Here is a 17,236-nt window from a genome sequence, read left to right on the forward strand (position 1 = left end):
TGTCGCGCGTCGGTAGTGAAACAGTGAAAAAGTGATCGGTTCGTTAGTAGTGTTTGATCTTTCGACCTTGACGCTTGCTCCTGCGGGGGCGAGCGATGAGGGCAGGATCAAACATGTCGTGCGTCGGTAGTGAAGCAGTGAAAAAGTGATCGGTTCGTTAGTAGTGTTTGATCCTTCGACCTTGACGCTTGCTCCTGCGGGGGCGAGCGATGAGGGCAGGATCAAACATGTCGCGCGTCGGACGAGTAAAGTGAAAAATTGCCGCGTTCGATTAGTCCTTATATGTATATATGATTTTTAAACAAACTATGAATGGTTCGTCACTGTGAGTGTCGACATAAACTCTGATCCATGAATTATTAATATTTAACTTTTTTTTTCAAAACACCCCTCTTTTTTACCTTATTTTTTGTAATTAAAAAAAACTTTGAATGGTTCGACACTACAAGTGTAGACTTCCGAAAGGTTCATTTTATTCAACAAACTTTGGATGGTTCGTCACTGTAAGTGTCGGCATAAGAATAGGAGTGTTAGGAATGTTACATTTAGGTATTTGTTCAACAAACTTTGAATGGTTCGTCACCCCAAGTGTCGGCATAATCATGTTTATATGTCACAAATAATTATTTATCATGGTCTAATCGCTTATCAAAGTGAATCCTGTGACCCAACGATCCTCCCCATTAACAAACATCCCTCCCAGTAACCTTTGTGGAGATGCAGAGGCAAACACGGTCTCCAAATAGCAAAGGTTACACACTATCATTCCTTCCCTCAATCCCACCTGACTGCAAGGACGTGGCCGGCGCCGTTATTGACCCTGTATAAATAGAGGCTCTGAATGATGCACACTGAAGAAGATTATGGCCAATCCCAGTCAAACTTCTAGTTGATTCTTTGTGCATTTTCACTGACTTCGGTCAATCACGGAATAGCAACCATTGATATGTGTAGTCAGTCTGAGCTAAGCTAAGCTAAGCTAAGCTAAGCTAAGCTTCACTACACTGAAAGAAGCTTGATGGTGAAAATTACTACAATCGGGGTTATAATTGACAGACTCGCATCAACGATTTTCAACCGAAGTGATTTCATGATTAACATAAGAACAAATATTGTCATTTTTACTATTATGGCAGATGTTATTCAAGGTTGTTGCCTCTACTAACTAAGTTTCTATTGCGCAGTTAAATATACTAGATAAATGGTTATTATCACATTGTTGCAGCTTGGTAATATTATGTTGGTACTCAATGAGAATTAAATTGTTTCATAGATAATCCAACATAAAGAACAGTTTATTTTTCATGTATTAACAGGTACCAAATGCCGCCCGTCGTTTTTATGGCTGAAAAAGTGAAAAGTATTGTATTCAAAATAAATTGTTATTAAAAAATCTCAGTCAGCAGAGCAGTTTTTCCAAAGATGCTGATAAATCTAGCTACAAGGATAGTTATTTATAATGTCTGTTACTTTTGCTGGCATGAACTTTCACTCAAAAGCCTATTTAAGCTTCGGTGTGATGCAAACGTAATAATTTTTGGTGAGCTGTCCATGTGAGGGTCTGCACGTCTTGCGCACGATTGATATAAACACAGAGTGGAATAAGAAAAAAACTCAGCAATCACAGAAAAAGAAGACCGTCTCCGCTAGTCTCGTCCCAGGTTACACCCTCCCACCTTTTAAACCCAACCCACCTTACATTCTTCTGTGTTCTTTGTTCTTTCTCTCATTCTTCTTTGCCCTTTGTTCCATTCTACTAGCATAGGAATCCTCCCCAGCTATCCATATGCTTATTCGGGTTCATAGTAATCAGTCAGCGTAACCTATTCAAGGGCCAAAAATCGCATGCATAAAATATATTTCGTCAAGTATAATCTAAAGGAGTGGAGATATCGCAATTTTGAGGTGATTTTTTGTCCTTAAGGGTCCTAAAATCACCAAAACAAGCTGAAAAGCATACCAATTTTTTTCAGATTTCACTAAAATGGGAAAACTGCACTTACGTCCTTTGCGCGACCTCTAAACCTTCACCACAAATTCCCATTTTTTCACAGGATGTTATTTTTGGACCGATGATCATTTTCCACTTTGTAAATCCTGGCTACGGAAGATTTTTGGAAATAAGCCCCACGCTACTCCCCCACGTAACAGCTTTTGTACGAAAAATTTAAAACATTTGTATGAGCCGTAACACTACGGAAGACCCCCCTCCCTCTGTTGCGTTACGTAATATTTGAACAATCCCTTTGTAATGAGCCATTTTACGAGACTTTTCGGAACAGGTGATCGCCGCAACGGCGTCAATTGACAGGAGACCTGGGATTAAATCCAGCGTGATTTTTAACAACGCCTCATCTTACTAAACGGGAACATTGAGACAATGACAAAAAAAAGATCCAAAAACGTTCGTTACTTCAACATTACACCTAGTTGTTGTATCAGCTACCTCTTTGTTACCCATATTGCACATAAAAAGGCACTTTTGTGATCAGAAATATTTTATATTTTTTCTCCATTCATGTTTTCGCCTGAAAAGCTACGCCAGAAATGCGCACAGCCATCAACCATCATCATCACGAAAACTGACGACGATGATTGAAAAGTTCCAGGTCTCCTGTCATTTGACCTGTTTCGTAAAATGGCCCATTAGGAATTGTATGTCAGCGTACAGTATTATGAAGATATCCACAGTATAAAATATTATTTTACTAAAAATTCTATGCTGATTATCAATTTGTTACTAGTGGCTTTTCGTACTCATATTGCGTCCACTAGAGCAGCGAGCTCAATTTTGCGCACGAGGGTCATTTACACCCGATACCTTCGGGGCCGTTGGAGGACCACTTAGCGTCCACGTACGGACTTAAAATTTTTACCTGATTTTTTTTTCTTACCAAAACGAGCACTTTACAACAGCGAACTTGTAACATTTCTCATTTTCGAAAAATAAGGGACGGCCTAATGTATAAGTTGTGTTCGCACTGAATTCTTATTTTTTTTCTTAAGAACTCTAACTTTGACATACTGTACCAATAAAACTATTACATATCTAGCTCTGATATTCCAGGAATATCTTAATACAATATTTACTATGGAATGAGGTACAAGATAAACCTAACAGAACAAGTCATTTTTTCGATTATTATCGAGCACTCGACACTGAAGAAATCTGTAAGTCGCAGACGACATAAGTGTATCTGTCAAGATAAGCAACATATTAGAGTTACTAGTGATTTTCAGTATTTTCTTTTTCTTTTGCAAAAGTGAAGGGAAGTGTTGAAATTCAATTAGATGTTTTCTTAGACATAGCGGTAAACACACAGTTTTATTCGCTTAGTCATAGCGAGGGTCGTGGATTCAAATTCCGCCAGTCGAGGATTTTTTCGTGAAGGAAATTTTCTTGACTTCGAGCATGCCACACAGATTCTACCCTATTACCCCGAATCCCATTACCCCGAATTCCAATATCATGGGAAAATGTCATCAATATCATCATGTCAAGATAATTGTAAATTCGGGGAAATAGCATTCGGGGTTATGGAATTCGGGGTAATGGTACATTATGGGTAATGGAATTCGGGGTGACGGCATTCGGGGTAATGGAGTAGAATCGCCACACAATATACCGGTCCCGCTACTATGGAATGCAATGTACGATGACATACTGACGGGTGTTAAGATTGTTGGCTTCGCCGACGATATCACCCTAGTGGTCTATGGTGAATCGATGGAGGAAGTAGAGTTGACAGCAGCGCACTCTATTTCCATAGTTGAGGAATGGATGAAGTCTGGGAAATTAGGGCTGACCCGTCACAAGACTGAGGTGGTGATGGCCCACAACCGCAAGTCCGAGCAACGGGCGCTTATCTCGGTTGCTGGATTGCACAATAGAGTCCAAGCGATCCCTTAGGCATCTTGGGGTAATGATCGATGACAAGCTCAGCTTTGCTAGCCACGTTGAATATACCTGTAAAAGGGCATCTACGGCTATAACGGCGCAATCCAGGATGATGTCTAACAGCTCTACTGTAACAATTAGGAAGTGAACTTCCACCTGACGTAGTTTCTGTCAGGATATGGTTGCTATAGGCAATGCCTGCATAGGTTTGGGCACTCAGAATCTCCTGCGTGCCCCAATTGTGCTGGTGTGGAGGAAACAGCGGAGCATGTCGTGTTCGATTGCCCCCGTTTCATTGTTGTGAGAGGTCGCATGCTTACTACATGCGGAGGGGATACGTCCCCCGACAATATAATAGAGAGAATGTGTGCGGATGCCGAGTGCTGGTATGTAATACGGCTACGGCTGTCACTCATATTATGTTAGAATTGCAGCGCCTATAGAGCGCTGCATATGACGAGCCTAACCTCACTTATTTGACAGCTACTGGTCCTGTTGTTTACGTTTCGAACTTAGTCGTTTTTTCCATAATTTTTTCATCTTTGCATTTCTATCACCAGCATGCTGATGGTGACGATTTTCCACGGTAGGAATATAGAATAATACGATCCGTGGGTATCTGCAGTGGATTTGACCTCTCCTCGCAGCAAACTTTCACGAAATTAAGAATGATTCGAAAAAAGTACAAAGTCCAAACTGTAAACAACAGGACCAGTACCTGTCAAAATTGATGCGTGACGTCACAGTGCAGTGGAGTATGGCGAGCCGACCAAGAGTTGGCTGCAGAGGATTAGCCCTGCCGAGGCTGGTCCCTTGTAACATTGTTTAAGTCGGCTAGGAGAAGCAGTTTGGCTAGGCTACTTCTGCTACACGTGTTGTGCTATATGCAAAGGCCCCTCCCCGAAGAAGTACCGTAAGGTGGTTCCGGGGAGATAAGGGTCTGAGGCCAAGGGTAATGTCGATGTACTTGAGCAATTTTAAAAGTCGTCGTTGGTGCGTCATCTCCACATTCCCTAAGTTACCTTCTAAGGGGATCTGTTTGCAGATTTCCCCCTTGTAAAAAAAAACACACATATCTTTGAATCGCGAGCCAAAAATGTAAAATTAGTTTTAACTATGTGTCGTATTTACCTACCTAATCCAAAGATCCTTCACTAATCAACACGCTTCCAGTGGTGATTTTGGAGATGTAGAGGTATTCTCGGTCTTTAGAACCAACAATCATTACATACTACCATTCCTTCCCAATCGCAACTGACTGTAAAGACTAGATCGGCGCCGTTATTGATCAATCATATGAGAGCTGCTAAAATGTGCACTTCGAGAGCAAGCGGAAAATCCCATCCCTTATTCATTTGGATCGAAGTGCAATTCTTACCAGTTCCAATCAATCACGGAGTAGCAACCATTCACATTTATAGTATTTCTATGCTATGCTTTACACCCGCCTGACACGTGAAGTAACAAAAGTCGTCCTGGTGGTGAATGCGTCAAAAACAAAGTACATGCTGATGGGCGGAACCGAGCGCGACAGAGCCCGCCTGGGAAGCAGTGTTACGATAGACGGAGATACTTTTGAGGTGGTTGATGAGTTCGTCTACCTCGGATCCTTGTTAACGGCTGATAACAACGTTAGTCGTGAAATACGGAGACGCATCATCAGTGGAAGTCGCGCCTACTATGGGCTCCAGAAGAAGCTGCGGTCGAGAAAGATTCACCCCCGCACCAAATGTACCATGTACAAAACGCTTATAAGACCGGTGGTCCTCTATGGACATGAAGCATGGACCATGCTGGAAGAGGACCTACAAGCACTTGGAGTGTTCGAACGAAGGGCTTTGGCGGAGTACAGGAGAACGGTGTGTGGCGGCGAAAAATGAACCACGAGCTCGCTAGGCTTTACGGCGAACCAAGTATCCAGAAGGTTGCGAAAGCCGGAAGGGTGCGCTGGGCAGGGCATGTTGCAAGACTACCGGACAACAATCCTGCAAAGATGGTGTTCGCGTCGAATCCGGTTGGCACAAGAAGGCGGGGAGCACAGCGAGCGAGGTGGCTTGATCAGGTGCAACAAGATCTGGAGAACGTGGGCCAAAATCGAGGTTGGAGAGATACAGCCATGGACCGAGTAAATTGGCGTAACATCGTTAACGAGGTTTTATCAAATTAATTGATGTAACACCAACTAAATAAATAAATAATAATGCTATGCTATGCTACTTACTCCCAAAAAAATCATGTAATTTTACGTCTCTTGGATGCACATAAAAGAAGCGTGCCGAATGGCGTAAATGTGTGTGGAATTTTAACCCTTTGTCTGTTTTCTGGGGCTTTCCTTAGTCGAGTGGTTAGAGTCCACGGCTACAAAGCAGGGGCCCCTTAAATTAAAGTTACCAGACAGTCCTGGATTCAAGCCATCTGTCCCGCAATATCAAGCGTCCCAGAAAAGGTTTCGCATTTGATCGGATGACTGATGATGCTACATTATGCCGATTTATATGTAATATCAAAATACTTCTACAAATTTTGGATGTTATTTATTCTCGTGATAAGCAGATGAACATAAAATTGAAACCAATTCAATTGGTTATTGAGTCGATTATGAAAAAAATATTTATTATTATTAAAATTCATTGGCTTTTTTCGGTGAATACAATATCTATACTCAGAGTGAAAGGGAGTAACGAAAGTAATGAAATGACAAGATGGATAGAATCGCAAGCGAGCGACGAGAGAAATTAATAGTCGCTCGCTTGCGATTCTATCCATCTTGTCATTTCATTACTTTCGTTACTCCCTTTCACTCTGAGTATAGATATTGTATTCACCGAAAAAAGCCAATGAATTTTAATAATAATAAAGTCATGCGGTGATTAAACCTTATAAATGTAGAATATAATTGGCAAAGAAATCTAATTTCAGTTCGAATGATCACTTGGGCAAATTAGGGGTATGCGATATTAGACGCGAAAAAATCCAATAAGTAACGTCAATTTCGTATCAATCGCCGAAAATATGCCAACGATCGATAGAACTGTTACATACGCCGAACAATATAGTTAACAGGTCGAGGCGACAAATTTTTTGCCTGTCTAGTGTTAGTAGTGACCAACACTACAACATCTAGCCGTTCAAGACCAGGACGTTAGGCAACGATTTGTCGTTTCGATTGTGTTGTTCACACATATTCACCGAAAAAAGCCAATGAATTTTAATAATAATAAAGTCATGCGGTGATTAAATCTTATAAATGTAGAAAAAAATATTTGCTCCATTATAGTCACATGCCATTTTAGGCTTTCAAAGTATGTTTTAGACATTTGCGTTTGAATGCAAATTATTTTTATAATTCTTGAAGATCGCTATTTAATTTTAATAAAAATTTTAAATAAACATTTGTTTTTAAATTTGAAATTAATATACCAAAAACTATCTTAGGAGAGTTTTTTTACCAATGTTTTTTACCAAGTTCCGAATGCACAGTTCTTTAAAAAAAAAACTAATGCTTTAGAATTTGGCACGTAGTTGATGATCATTTCAAAAACCAAAAAATACTAAAATCATATACATATTTGTTACATGTGAATAAATTCTAAAACTAAAATTATTAGTTTTCCTATTTTTCATGAATAATTTGATGATACGATCATTCTTAGTCTTGTGGTAAAGTCCCTGGCTTAGATAATAAGGTGGCTATTTGATTCGATTCCTAGTACGAGCTGATTTTTTTTCTGCTACGCGGTAAATAAATTCATGAGAGATAAGCTTTAAAAATTGTAATTAAACCATTAGTAGATGAATATTTGACTTTTTTGCGATGGTCTGTCTGAATAGTGCCATAAGGCGCTAGCTCCAGAGGGTGCCAAAGAGTGACGCAGTTGATAAAATTTCTGAAGATACATATTTTGTAAGAACGCCACTGAAGTTTAAAAAATGATAGACTTAAACATGATAGATTGAAATAAAATATGTAGGAAGCTGTGATGCTTGTCAGGTTGAATGATTCGCAAATTGAAAATTCCACAGAGAAAATCTTGAACCTAATAAATATTAATTACGAATTAAAAAAAATCTTTATAGCAATGATAGGTCAACTTATTTTGTAAAAAAATATTTCTAAAATCAGTATCTAAAAAACGCACACAAAACAAATGTCTTCTCAAATCTATCTCTTGGATTTTTGATGAGATTTTTGACTGATCATTAGTTGATTGCTGCGAAGTTTCTTGATGAATATATCTAACAAGGAATCCCGAGCAGGAACGGGTTCGAATCCCACCGGTCAAATATCTGTTCGTTAAGGAAATTTGCTTGACTTATCAGGGCATATACTATCTTTGTACTTGCCACACAATAACAACATGCAAAAATGGTCAATTTGACAAAGGAAGCTCTCAGTTAATAACTGTGGAAGTGCTCATGAGAACACTGAACTGAGAAGCAGGCCCTTTCCCAGCCAGTCCCTTTTGCAAATACGTTATATGAAAGCTTTCAATCCGTAATATGTATGGAAAATATCGGAATTCAATAGAAATCTTTAATCGAGTTTATCAATATACAGGGGATAGGCAAAATGATTGAGATAGGCAAAATTTTGCCCAAATTCAAATGCTTATAACTTTATGAAAAATGGATGAAATTGGATGCATCTGGAAGCAGTCGACGGCAAATTTGGTCCAGTTTTAGGAACTTCCTTGGCCATGCATATTGGCCACTGGACACCGGAGATGTTCCGGATTTTCTGAGGTCATGTCCAAATGTCATTTTTTCTGTCGCTTGTATTTTTGTGTGGTGTAAAGTTAGATAGATGTTTGCAATTTTCCTAGAAACTAGTACTAATAGGAAGTTGAATGCCACCGGACGCATTAAGAATGGTTGGAAATCTTCAGAAATATGACCATTTCCGTAAAACTGGTTCCGGAAAGCATGGTCAGTCATGTTTGTATTTCCAATCATGTAAATATTATCCGGAGCTATATCCATGTGGACACCAACCTTAAAAATGATGTTTCCTGCAGCGTATTCAGAACCATTAGATGCACAGACCACTCTATAGAACGTTCCAGGTGCCCTGGGGGAAGTGGTCAATTAGGAACATATCCGGAACCATATCAATATGGGCATCAAACTTCATTATTTCCAAAGGTTATGCTTTCCGAAGCATTTCCAGCATCACCGGCTGCCATAACCACTTTATAGTAGGTTCCAGGTGCCCCGGGGGATGTGGCCAATTCGGAACATGTCCGAAAACACATCAATATGGGTAAAAACATCAAGATTTTTGAAGGTGTAAATCACAAAAATACAAGCGACAGAAAAAATGACATTTGGACATGACCTCAGAAAATCCGGAACATCTCCGGTGTCCAGTGGCCAATATGCATGGCCAAGGAAGTTCCTAAAACTGGACCAAATTTGCCGTCGACTGCTTCCAGATGCATCCAATTTCATCCATTTTTCATAAAGTTATAAGCATTTGAATTTGGGCAAAATTTTGCCTATCTCAATCATTTTGCCTATCCCCTGTACAAGTAGGTCACCAGAACAAAGTTCGTGGAGATATTTAACCTAGTCTCCTGAATTTTCCAATCACATTGATTGCTTGGACAGTGGAGTGGCCCAATTAGGAATACCCTGGCTGTACTACTATATGCATATAAATTATTAGGAAAATGGATCATTTATTTTAATTTTTGACCAATTCTGAAGAGTATTAATGATGCTCTATCATGTAAATGTGGTCTGCTGAATACGAAATGTTTCATACTGATTTGTTATGTAAAGCGGTGTATAATTCACTATGGCTACAACCGGTGCTTCTACCCTAGTTAATTGTTTCACAAGATACAACCATAAAATTCACATGTGATTGAAATTTAAACCGTGTACCACCGTGACCTGTTATAGTTCCGCAAAACAAGTATTTGCCGTGTGATAACAAATTAGGATGTTTGAAACATTGACGCATCGTAAATTTTGTTTAGGTAGGTATCTAATATTTGCTTTCCAAGTTATTGCACTTGAGCTGGATGACTTCACATTTTTGTTTAAAATATTTGCTCTAAATACAACAGCTTCGGCAGTGCTTTAAATGTATCGAAACACTCATAATGGCGCAATTGATAATACTTTTTTACTGGAATTGTACCCCGGGGATTCCTGACATGATCGGACATGATCGTGTCGTGTACATATTTACAACCCAACCATCATCGTCTAGCGACCCGTATGCTTCGTAATCATAGAGATAATTTCCAGCATTAGTCAAACCTCATTGACGCCACCAATCCGTTTTTGTCGTTTCAGAGTCAACTTTAAGTAATCGACATCGACGACGATGAAGAGTGCCAAGCTGCAGGCTGCCCTTGCCAAGCGCCGAGAGGCCGAGCAGATCAAGTTCCAAAAGTCGGCGGCCGTCGAGCGGTACTACGATCAGTGGAGTCGCATCACGTCGCGGTTCGATTCCTGGAACTCCCCGCAGTTTTATCGCCAGGCCGAGGAAGCCGCTCGCCAACGGGAGGAAGCGGAAAAACGAGAAGCCGCTATCAACGAGCGACGGGAGAAACTGCGGGTGCAATTGCAACAGGAAAAGGATGATTTCCAGCGGGAGATTAAGGGTGAGTGTTTTCCTCTTAATGTTTAGGGGGTTTTTGTGAGAGAATGCGGTTTATTGTTCATATTGTAGTGGTATAAAAGTAGAAGAGAGAGGCATAACTTATGATCTCGCCAGTGGCGTAGCTAGAGTTTTGGGGGCTCGGTGCGGAGATAGATTTGGGGACCCATGAAATAGAGATTTGCAAAATATACCGTTAATTACCGAACTCACAGGTGCCTTGAAATTTTTTTCGAAAACGTTTAATATTTGAAATAAGTTTCGAGATTAAAACGACAAAAAAAAATCTGCCGGTAAAAAACCTCCCATACGAGGGCGTAGCCAGGATTTCCACCATGCAGTAGTTTTTGATGCTACATTTCTTTTTGGATCTTTATAGATATTCTTGGATAATCATGTTTGTTGTAAGATATTAAATTAAAGTGACCAGACGTCCCGGATTGTGCGGGACAGTCCCGGATTTGAGCAACCTGTCCCGCATCACCAAGCGTCCCGGAAAACGTCCCGGATTGAAGAGATAACCAAAATTAATGGAATTTGTAGTTAAAATATGAACCTATTTATTGTTATGTGTAAATTCAAAATTAACATACCGGATGGCTTTCTCCATGTACCAACAAAACTGTAGTCAAGATCCTAACAGCATTCACAGACATTTATTCTTATTCTAACATAATTTATGTTGGAATCTTTACAAAATATTATTTGAACTCTAATATGATTCTGATCGCTGTATTGCTCTATACATTTCTGTAACAGTTTGGTTTCTGATCGAAATTAATGGAATCCACAGATTTACCTACAGCCAAAATCTAAACATAGTTCTGGTAAAATCAGAATTTACACAGTATACACGAGTAAAAATTTCCACAAAATTTCTGGCACAGTCTCTTAAAAATACTCACAGGATATGAAACAGCATTCATTAATTTGAGGCGCATGATTTGGTACATAATCTTCTCATGGCACTGTTCAAAATCTTCCAATAATTTTCTTCTGTTTTACAAAATATTTTTCCAATTCCTGCATTTTGCCAAGCATCATGTCTGAACTCTGAGATTTTTTTAAGCAAATTAACACACCGAATATAGCTCAGAATCATTCTAGATTAGAAATATGTCTTGGAATGGTTTCATACAAAATCTTGAAAGGATTCAGTTCGAAATGCTAATATTTTTTGTTTGAATATCTTTGAAATTTATTCGAAAAGCTTACTCCATGAGAAATCTAGTTCGAAAATACCGCGTGATTCAGATCTAAATTTAAACTTGTTTTGATATTTTTATCGGTTGAGTGTTTAAAATTATTCCACGACAGTTTGAGAAAATTTCACTAGAATATGTGTTATTTTGAGCAAAAGAGCAATAGGTTAAAAATTTCATAGAAATAACTACCATAAAACTATCATGAAAATATCTAATCTTTTTCATAATTTTTTTTTATTGATTTAAAAAAACATTAATAAAACAATATGAACTATTTAATAATTCACACAAAGTTTACCAAATGTGTCCCGCATTGAGGTCTAACATATCCGGTCACTTTATATTAAATACTATGCTTACGGTTGTTTCTAATTGAACTCTTTGAAGATTGGTTGAAAAAAATCTTGAAACGATTAATAGGAAAATATCAGGTGAATTCGCTGAAATTCAAATTCCTGAAATTCAGCGAATCACTGAACAATTCTTTGTTGTGGGTTTTGATGCAGATCTACAAGGCAATCAAAATAAAATTCAAAGAGGTACAGGTCGGACTCGATTATCCGGAGACTCGATTATCCGGGGTACGATTATCCGGAATTTTAGACACGATTATTCCGGGACAAAAAGCGCCGCCTGGAAGAGGTGGAATGCCAAGAGATGGAGTTGCTGTATCGTTCTCAAGAAACGCAGAAGTTCTATCAGAAGCTCAACACATCCCGCAAAGGCTTCGTACCGCGAGCTGAGATCTGCCGGGATAAGGATGGGAGCATCTTGACGGACGGACGCGAGGTGATCGAAAGGTGGAAGCAGCACTACGATGAACACCTGAATGGCGCAGAGAACACAGGCACAGGTCAGGACAACGAAGGCGATGGCTACGTCAGCACAGCGGGTAGCGGAAACCAACCAGCTCAACAGCTCAAGAACAACAAGGCCGCTGGCAAGGATGGTATCGGAGCCGAACTCATCAAGATGTGCCCGGGCAGGTTGGCCGCTTGTCTGCATCGGCTGATAGTCAGAAACTGGGAAACGAAACAACTACCGGAGGAGTGGAAGCAAGGCGTTATATGCATACTTAAAAATCTCAATATCTACCAAAAGGGCGACAAACTGGAGTGTGAAAATTATCGTGCAATCACCATCCTAAACGCCACCTACAAAGTGCTATCCCAGATTCTCTTCCGTCGTCTATCACCTATAGCAAACGAGTTCGTGGGAAGTTATCAAGCAGGTTTCATCGACGGCCGCTCGACAACGGACCAGATCTTTTCCGTGCGGTAAATCCTCCAGAAATGCCGTGAGTACCAGGTCCCTACGCACCATTTGTTCATCGATTTCAAGGCTGCATACGACAGTATTGACCGTGTAGAGCTATGGAAGATCATGGACGAGAACAGCTTCCCCTGGAAGCTCACAAGATTGATTAGAGCAATGATAGACGGTGTGCAAAACTGCGTGAAGATCTCGGGCGAACACTCCAGTTCGTTCGAGTCTCGGCGGGGACTACGATAGGGCGACGGACTTTCGTGCCTGTTGTTCAATATTGCACTCGAAGGTGTTATGCGGAGAGCCGGACTTCACAGTCGAGGCACGATTTTCACGAATCCGGGCAATTTGTTTGCTTCGCGGACGACATGGATATTATTGGGAGAAAATTTTAAACGGTGGCAGATTTGTTCACCCGCCCTAAACAAGAGTCGGACTAATGGTGAATGCGTCGAAAACAAAGTACATGCTGGTAGGTCGAACTGAGCGCGACAGGGCCCGCTTTGGAAGCAGTGTCCGGAGTAGATAAACCGCCTCCCGGATAGAAGTAAATTATTATGTAATGGCAAATTATTTTCTTATTCGTAACAATTTTGTTGCAAGAAAAGGTTCAAATTATTGAGAATAATAACTATAATTTTCTCCTGGAATACTGAAGTAACCACTGGCCCGCTAATTCGCTTTTTTGGCCTTATAGGGCTATCATACGGCGAATATAGGGCATGTCAGCTGTATAATAGCACTATATTAGCATGCAGGATCTTTTCGGGTTGGAAATTTTCTCGACTTCCCATGGCATAGAGTATCTTCGTACCTGTTACACGATATAGGAATGCGAAAATAGCAACTTTGGCAATAAAAGCTCTCAGTTAATAACTGTGAAAGTGCTCATAAGAACACTGAGAAGCAGGCTCTGTCCCAGTGGAGACGTAACGCCAGAAAAAAGAAGACGACTACATCAATTTATGTCCTATTCTTTCACTAAAATCCATAATGATATAAGGCAAACATCTCTATCAAGAGCCCTAGCTACGCCACTGCTTCCAGAAATTTCTTCAGGATTTTCTTTCTGAATTTATTTGCACATAGGGTCGTTGTTCCCTTGGTGGGCAGTCCCCTATAGTCGCACTAGTGGCTTTTTACGGCCGTTTTGCTATAAATCTTTTCAAAATAATTTTTGAAGGTCAGGAGCAATCTATCTAAGTACCATTGCATTGATACACAGCTTGATTTTGTTCAAAAAATGATCGAAAAAAATAGTTTTGCTTAAAATTTTAGTTCCCTTGAGCCTATAGTAAACCTATTGTTCCTATAGTAGCACTACTGAGAGAAAATATTTTTTATTATACGAAATAATTGATGAATTAAGAACTTTTTTTACATCAAACGAAAGCTTTTTATCCACATATTGTAGGAAAAATATAAGTTTTATAAAAATACGGTTTTGATTAGTGTTTTGCCAACGCCGTGATGCTTGTGCTACTATAGGAACAGAAATTAGAAATAGGTACATGTATTCCTATAGTGGCACAAGCGATAACAAATACAAACATATGAGTTTTCGTAGTTTTCATATTTTTTCCACAAAACCAAAATAAAAAGCTTTCAGATGATGTAAAAATAATTACGCTAGCGTTATTTTACGATTTTATATGAATATTTCTCTTAGCTGTGCGGCTATTTGTACATCGACCCTACCTAGCAGCATGCTTTAAAATAATTTCTGCAGAGAAGTTGATCTTTACCAGCGATTGATTTTTTTTTCTTTTTAAATTTCAGAAAAGAACCGCCCTAAACCAAAACCCATTCCAACGGAACTTCTGGAAGGCGTCCGTTCCCGCTTAAACGACATAGAGGAAGCAAAACGCCGCGTAGATTTAGAAGCTCGGCTATACACCAAATGGCGCATGGGTTACGACCGGGATGCCGTGATATTGGATTCGAAAAATTCCAACCAAGCGATGGCCAAACTGAACTGGTTGGATCGCCAAGTAGAACTGCAGCTCCAGAATGAGAAAGAGCGTAAGGAAAATCAAGAACGGGAGATTCGTCTCCACGAGGAAGCACGGCGTCACGAGGAACTCTTGCTCGAAAAGAGCAAGCTCAGAGAGCAACAAATAAAGGAGCTGCGAGTTCACCAAGAAGTGCACGTGAAGGAACTTAAAGCGAGAGAACAGGAAATGAACGAACTGAAAATGTACGAAATGCGACTGAGGACCAAGAAGGAAGAGTTCGAAAAGGAACTCGATCAGCTTCGAGTGTACAACGATCGACGCCGGGATCGGATCGTGGCCATGCACAACCTGCGGCGCATCAAAATGCTGCTCCGTGAACGATCGGAAGCAGTTCGCAACGATCTGAAGCACGATCTGCAGCTACTGAAGAGAATAGCAATTGACAATCCAGAGTCGAATGAAAGCATCGACTATCTGAGGAAGAAATTCCAACTGCAGTACGACTTGGAGGTCGAGCAACAAACGGCCATCGAAACGATGTACGAATCGGAAGCCAAGCACAATTTGTCCAAGTGGGAGGACAAGTGGAACGAGGAAGCCCTGATTAGGGAACAGCAGTTGAGATGTCTGCTGGAGGATCGGATCATCGATTTCGAGACGAAACTCATGGACACCATCCAAAGGCAGCGCGATCTGATTGAGGTACGCGAAACTCACATCAAGGCCATCGAAAGTGCCAATCAACAGCTGAAGGAGCTGATGAGCGAGAAAGCCAGGGATACGACAGTTGTCGGTTCGTCGAATCAGATTCGAGAGTTGCTAGTGCAAAAGGACAATGGCGCCAAGTTGAGCGACAGTAGACCTTCAACGCAAAACTCCCATCGCAGTTCCACGTTTAGCAGCATTTTCCCATTTGACGATTTGAGTGTGCGGGATTTGAAGCTGTCCGAACGGAAAACGCCCGATGATGGGGACGGATCAACTGGCACCTTGTCGGTGCCTAAGTTCGGTCGTAAGAAGGTAGCCTGGTGCTAACGGTTCCAAGGATTCAAGTATTTTGAAATAGGTTTGATTAAGTGAATGACATGAGTAGATTGTAGGACATCGTGCATGACTTTCCAAAGACTAAGACATTGTGTTCTGAGAATCAATAAGTGCCTAGATGCATCGAGATTTTACGAATTTTTGACGATATTTTTTAAGATTAAGATAGTAAATATTTCTAATTTTGTAATCAATTGGATTGTGTTTTCCGAAATCTTCCTTCTGGCAATGCTTTATATCTAGGATATATCATACACATTCATATATATATTTGTTACAATGGGGAAATCTGCAATCAGACCCTTGAGAAGGTAACTCAGGGTGTGCGGGGATGCCGCACTACCGACGATCCACTAAAACCAGTCCCTGGACTGTACTAGAGCAATTCTCGCTGAATTGCTCAAGTGTTATACAGAATGCACAGACAGGTGGTACTGCTGTCCAAAGTTCCGGCGAGATGTTCAACCGCCAATTGGGCAAAACGCTCCAACAGCGAACTAGCAGAACAGTTAGAGGCTGAGATTGAAGAAGTGCATGAGCACAGCCCTCCCCCGATGAAGTTGCCTGATGTAGTTCCGGGGGGGGATCGAGGCACAGGAGTAGTAGGGAAAGTTGTTTAGTGGTTAAGCACGCCTAACGTGAGTCCCACACCGTGCCAACACACAACAGGTCTGGCTTTTGAAGCTTTTTTGTACCCTACCCTAAAAAAAAAAAAGACAAGTGGTTCCGGGGAGAAAAGGGTCTGAGGCTAAGGGTAACCTTAGCCTCAGACTCTTTTCTACCCAGAACCACCTTACGGTATTTCCTCGGGGATGTTCATATCTCGCATTGAGTATCATACAGGCGTATCTGCAGTGGTCGATTTTCTCTTTGGATCACTGCACAAAACTCAATCAGTTTTCGTAACATTTCACGATGCAGAATGGCGAAGAACGATGAGTACTTTCTATTGAATCGAAAATGTGCACTTATTAATTTCTGTAAAGGAATCACCCGGTGCAAATGGCCTGTTATGAGTTGGGTCGTAAATACCACTTACCGGTTGCAGCGCGGTAGTAGGAGAAACTGATATTGGATCAAGAAATTACATCAGTAATTACTCAAGAAATTCAATCAGGATTTCTTTTAGGGATATTTTAAGAAGTTCCTCCTGGGATTTCATCAGTTGTTCCTATAGCGATTACATCAGGAGTTCCTCTAGATATTTCATCTGAAATTCCTCTAGGTATTCCAGCTGGAATTCATCAAGAGATTATAT

General features: G+C 40.5%; 1 protein-coding gene across 1 annotated transcript in view; it reads left to right on the plus strand.

The window, feature by feature from the left end:
* LOC5572948 (trichoplein keratin filament-binding protein) overlaps positions 1-16,173 on the plus strand; it is a 150,046-nt gene extending 133,873 nt beyond the window's left edge. The window contains exons 3-4 of the mRNA XM_001654226.2: positions 10,202-10,512; positions 14,759-16,173. Of these exons, the coding sequence (XP_001654276.2) occupies positions 10,233-10,512; positions 14,759-15,969 (1,491 nt within the window). The 5' untranslated portion in view covers positions 10,202-10,232 and the 3' untranslated portion in view covers positions 15,970-16,173. The remainder of the gene's footprint in view (positions 1-10,201; positions 10,513-14,758) is intronic.
* Positions 16,174-17,236: the final 1,063 nt, after the last annotated feature.

This window comes from Aedes aegypti, chromosome 3 (genome assembly GCF_002204515.2).
Source record: "Aedes aegypti strain LVP_AGWG chromosome 3, AaegL5.0 Primary Assembly, whole genome shotgun sequence".
In the NCBI taxonomy this organism is placed as follows: domain Eukaryota; kingdom Metazoa; phylum Arthropoda; class Insecta; order Diptera; family Culicidae; genus Aedes; species Aedes aegypti.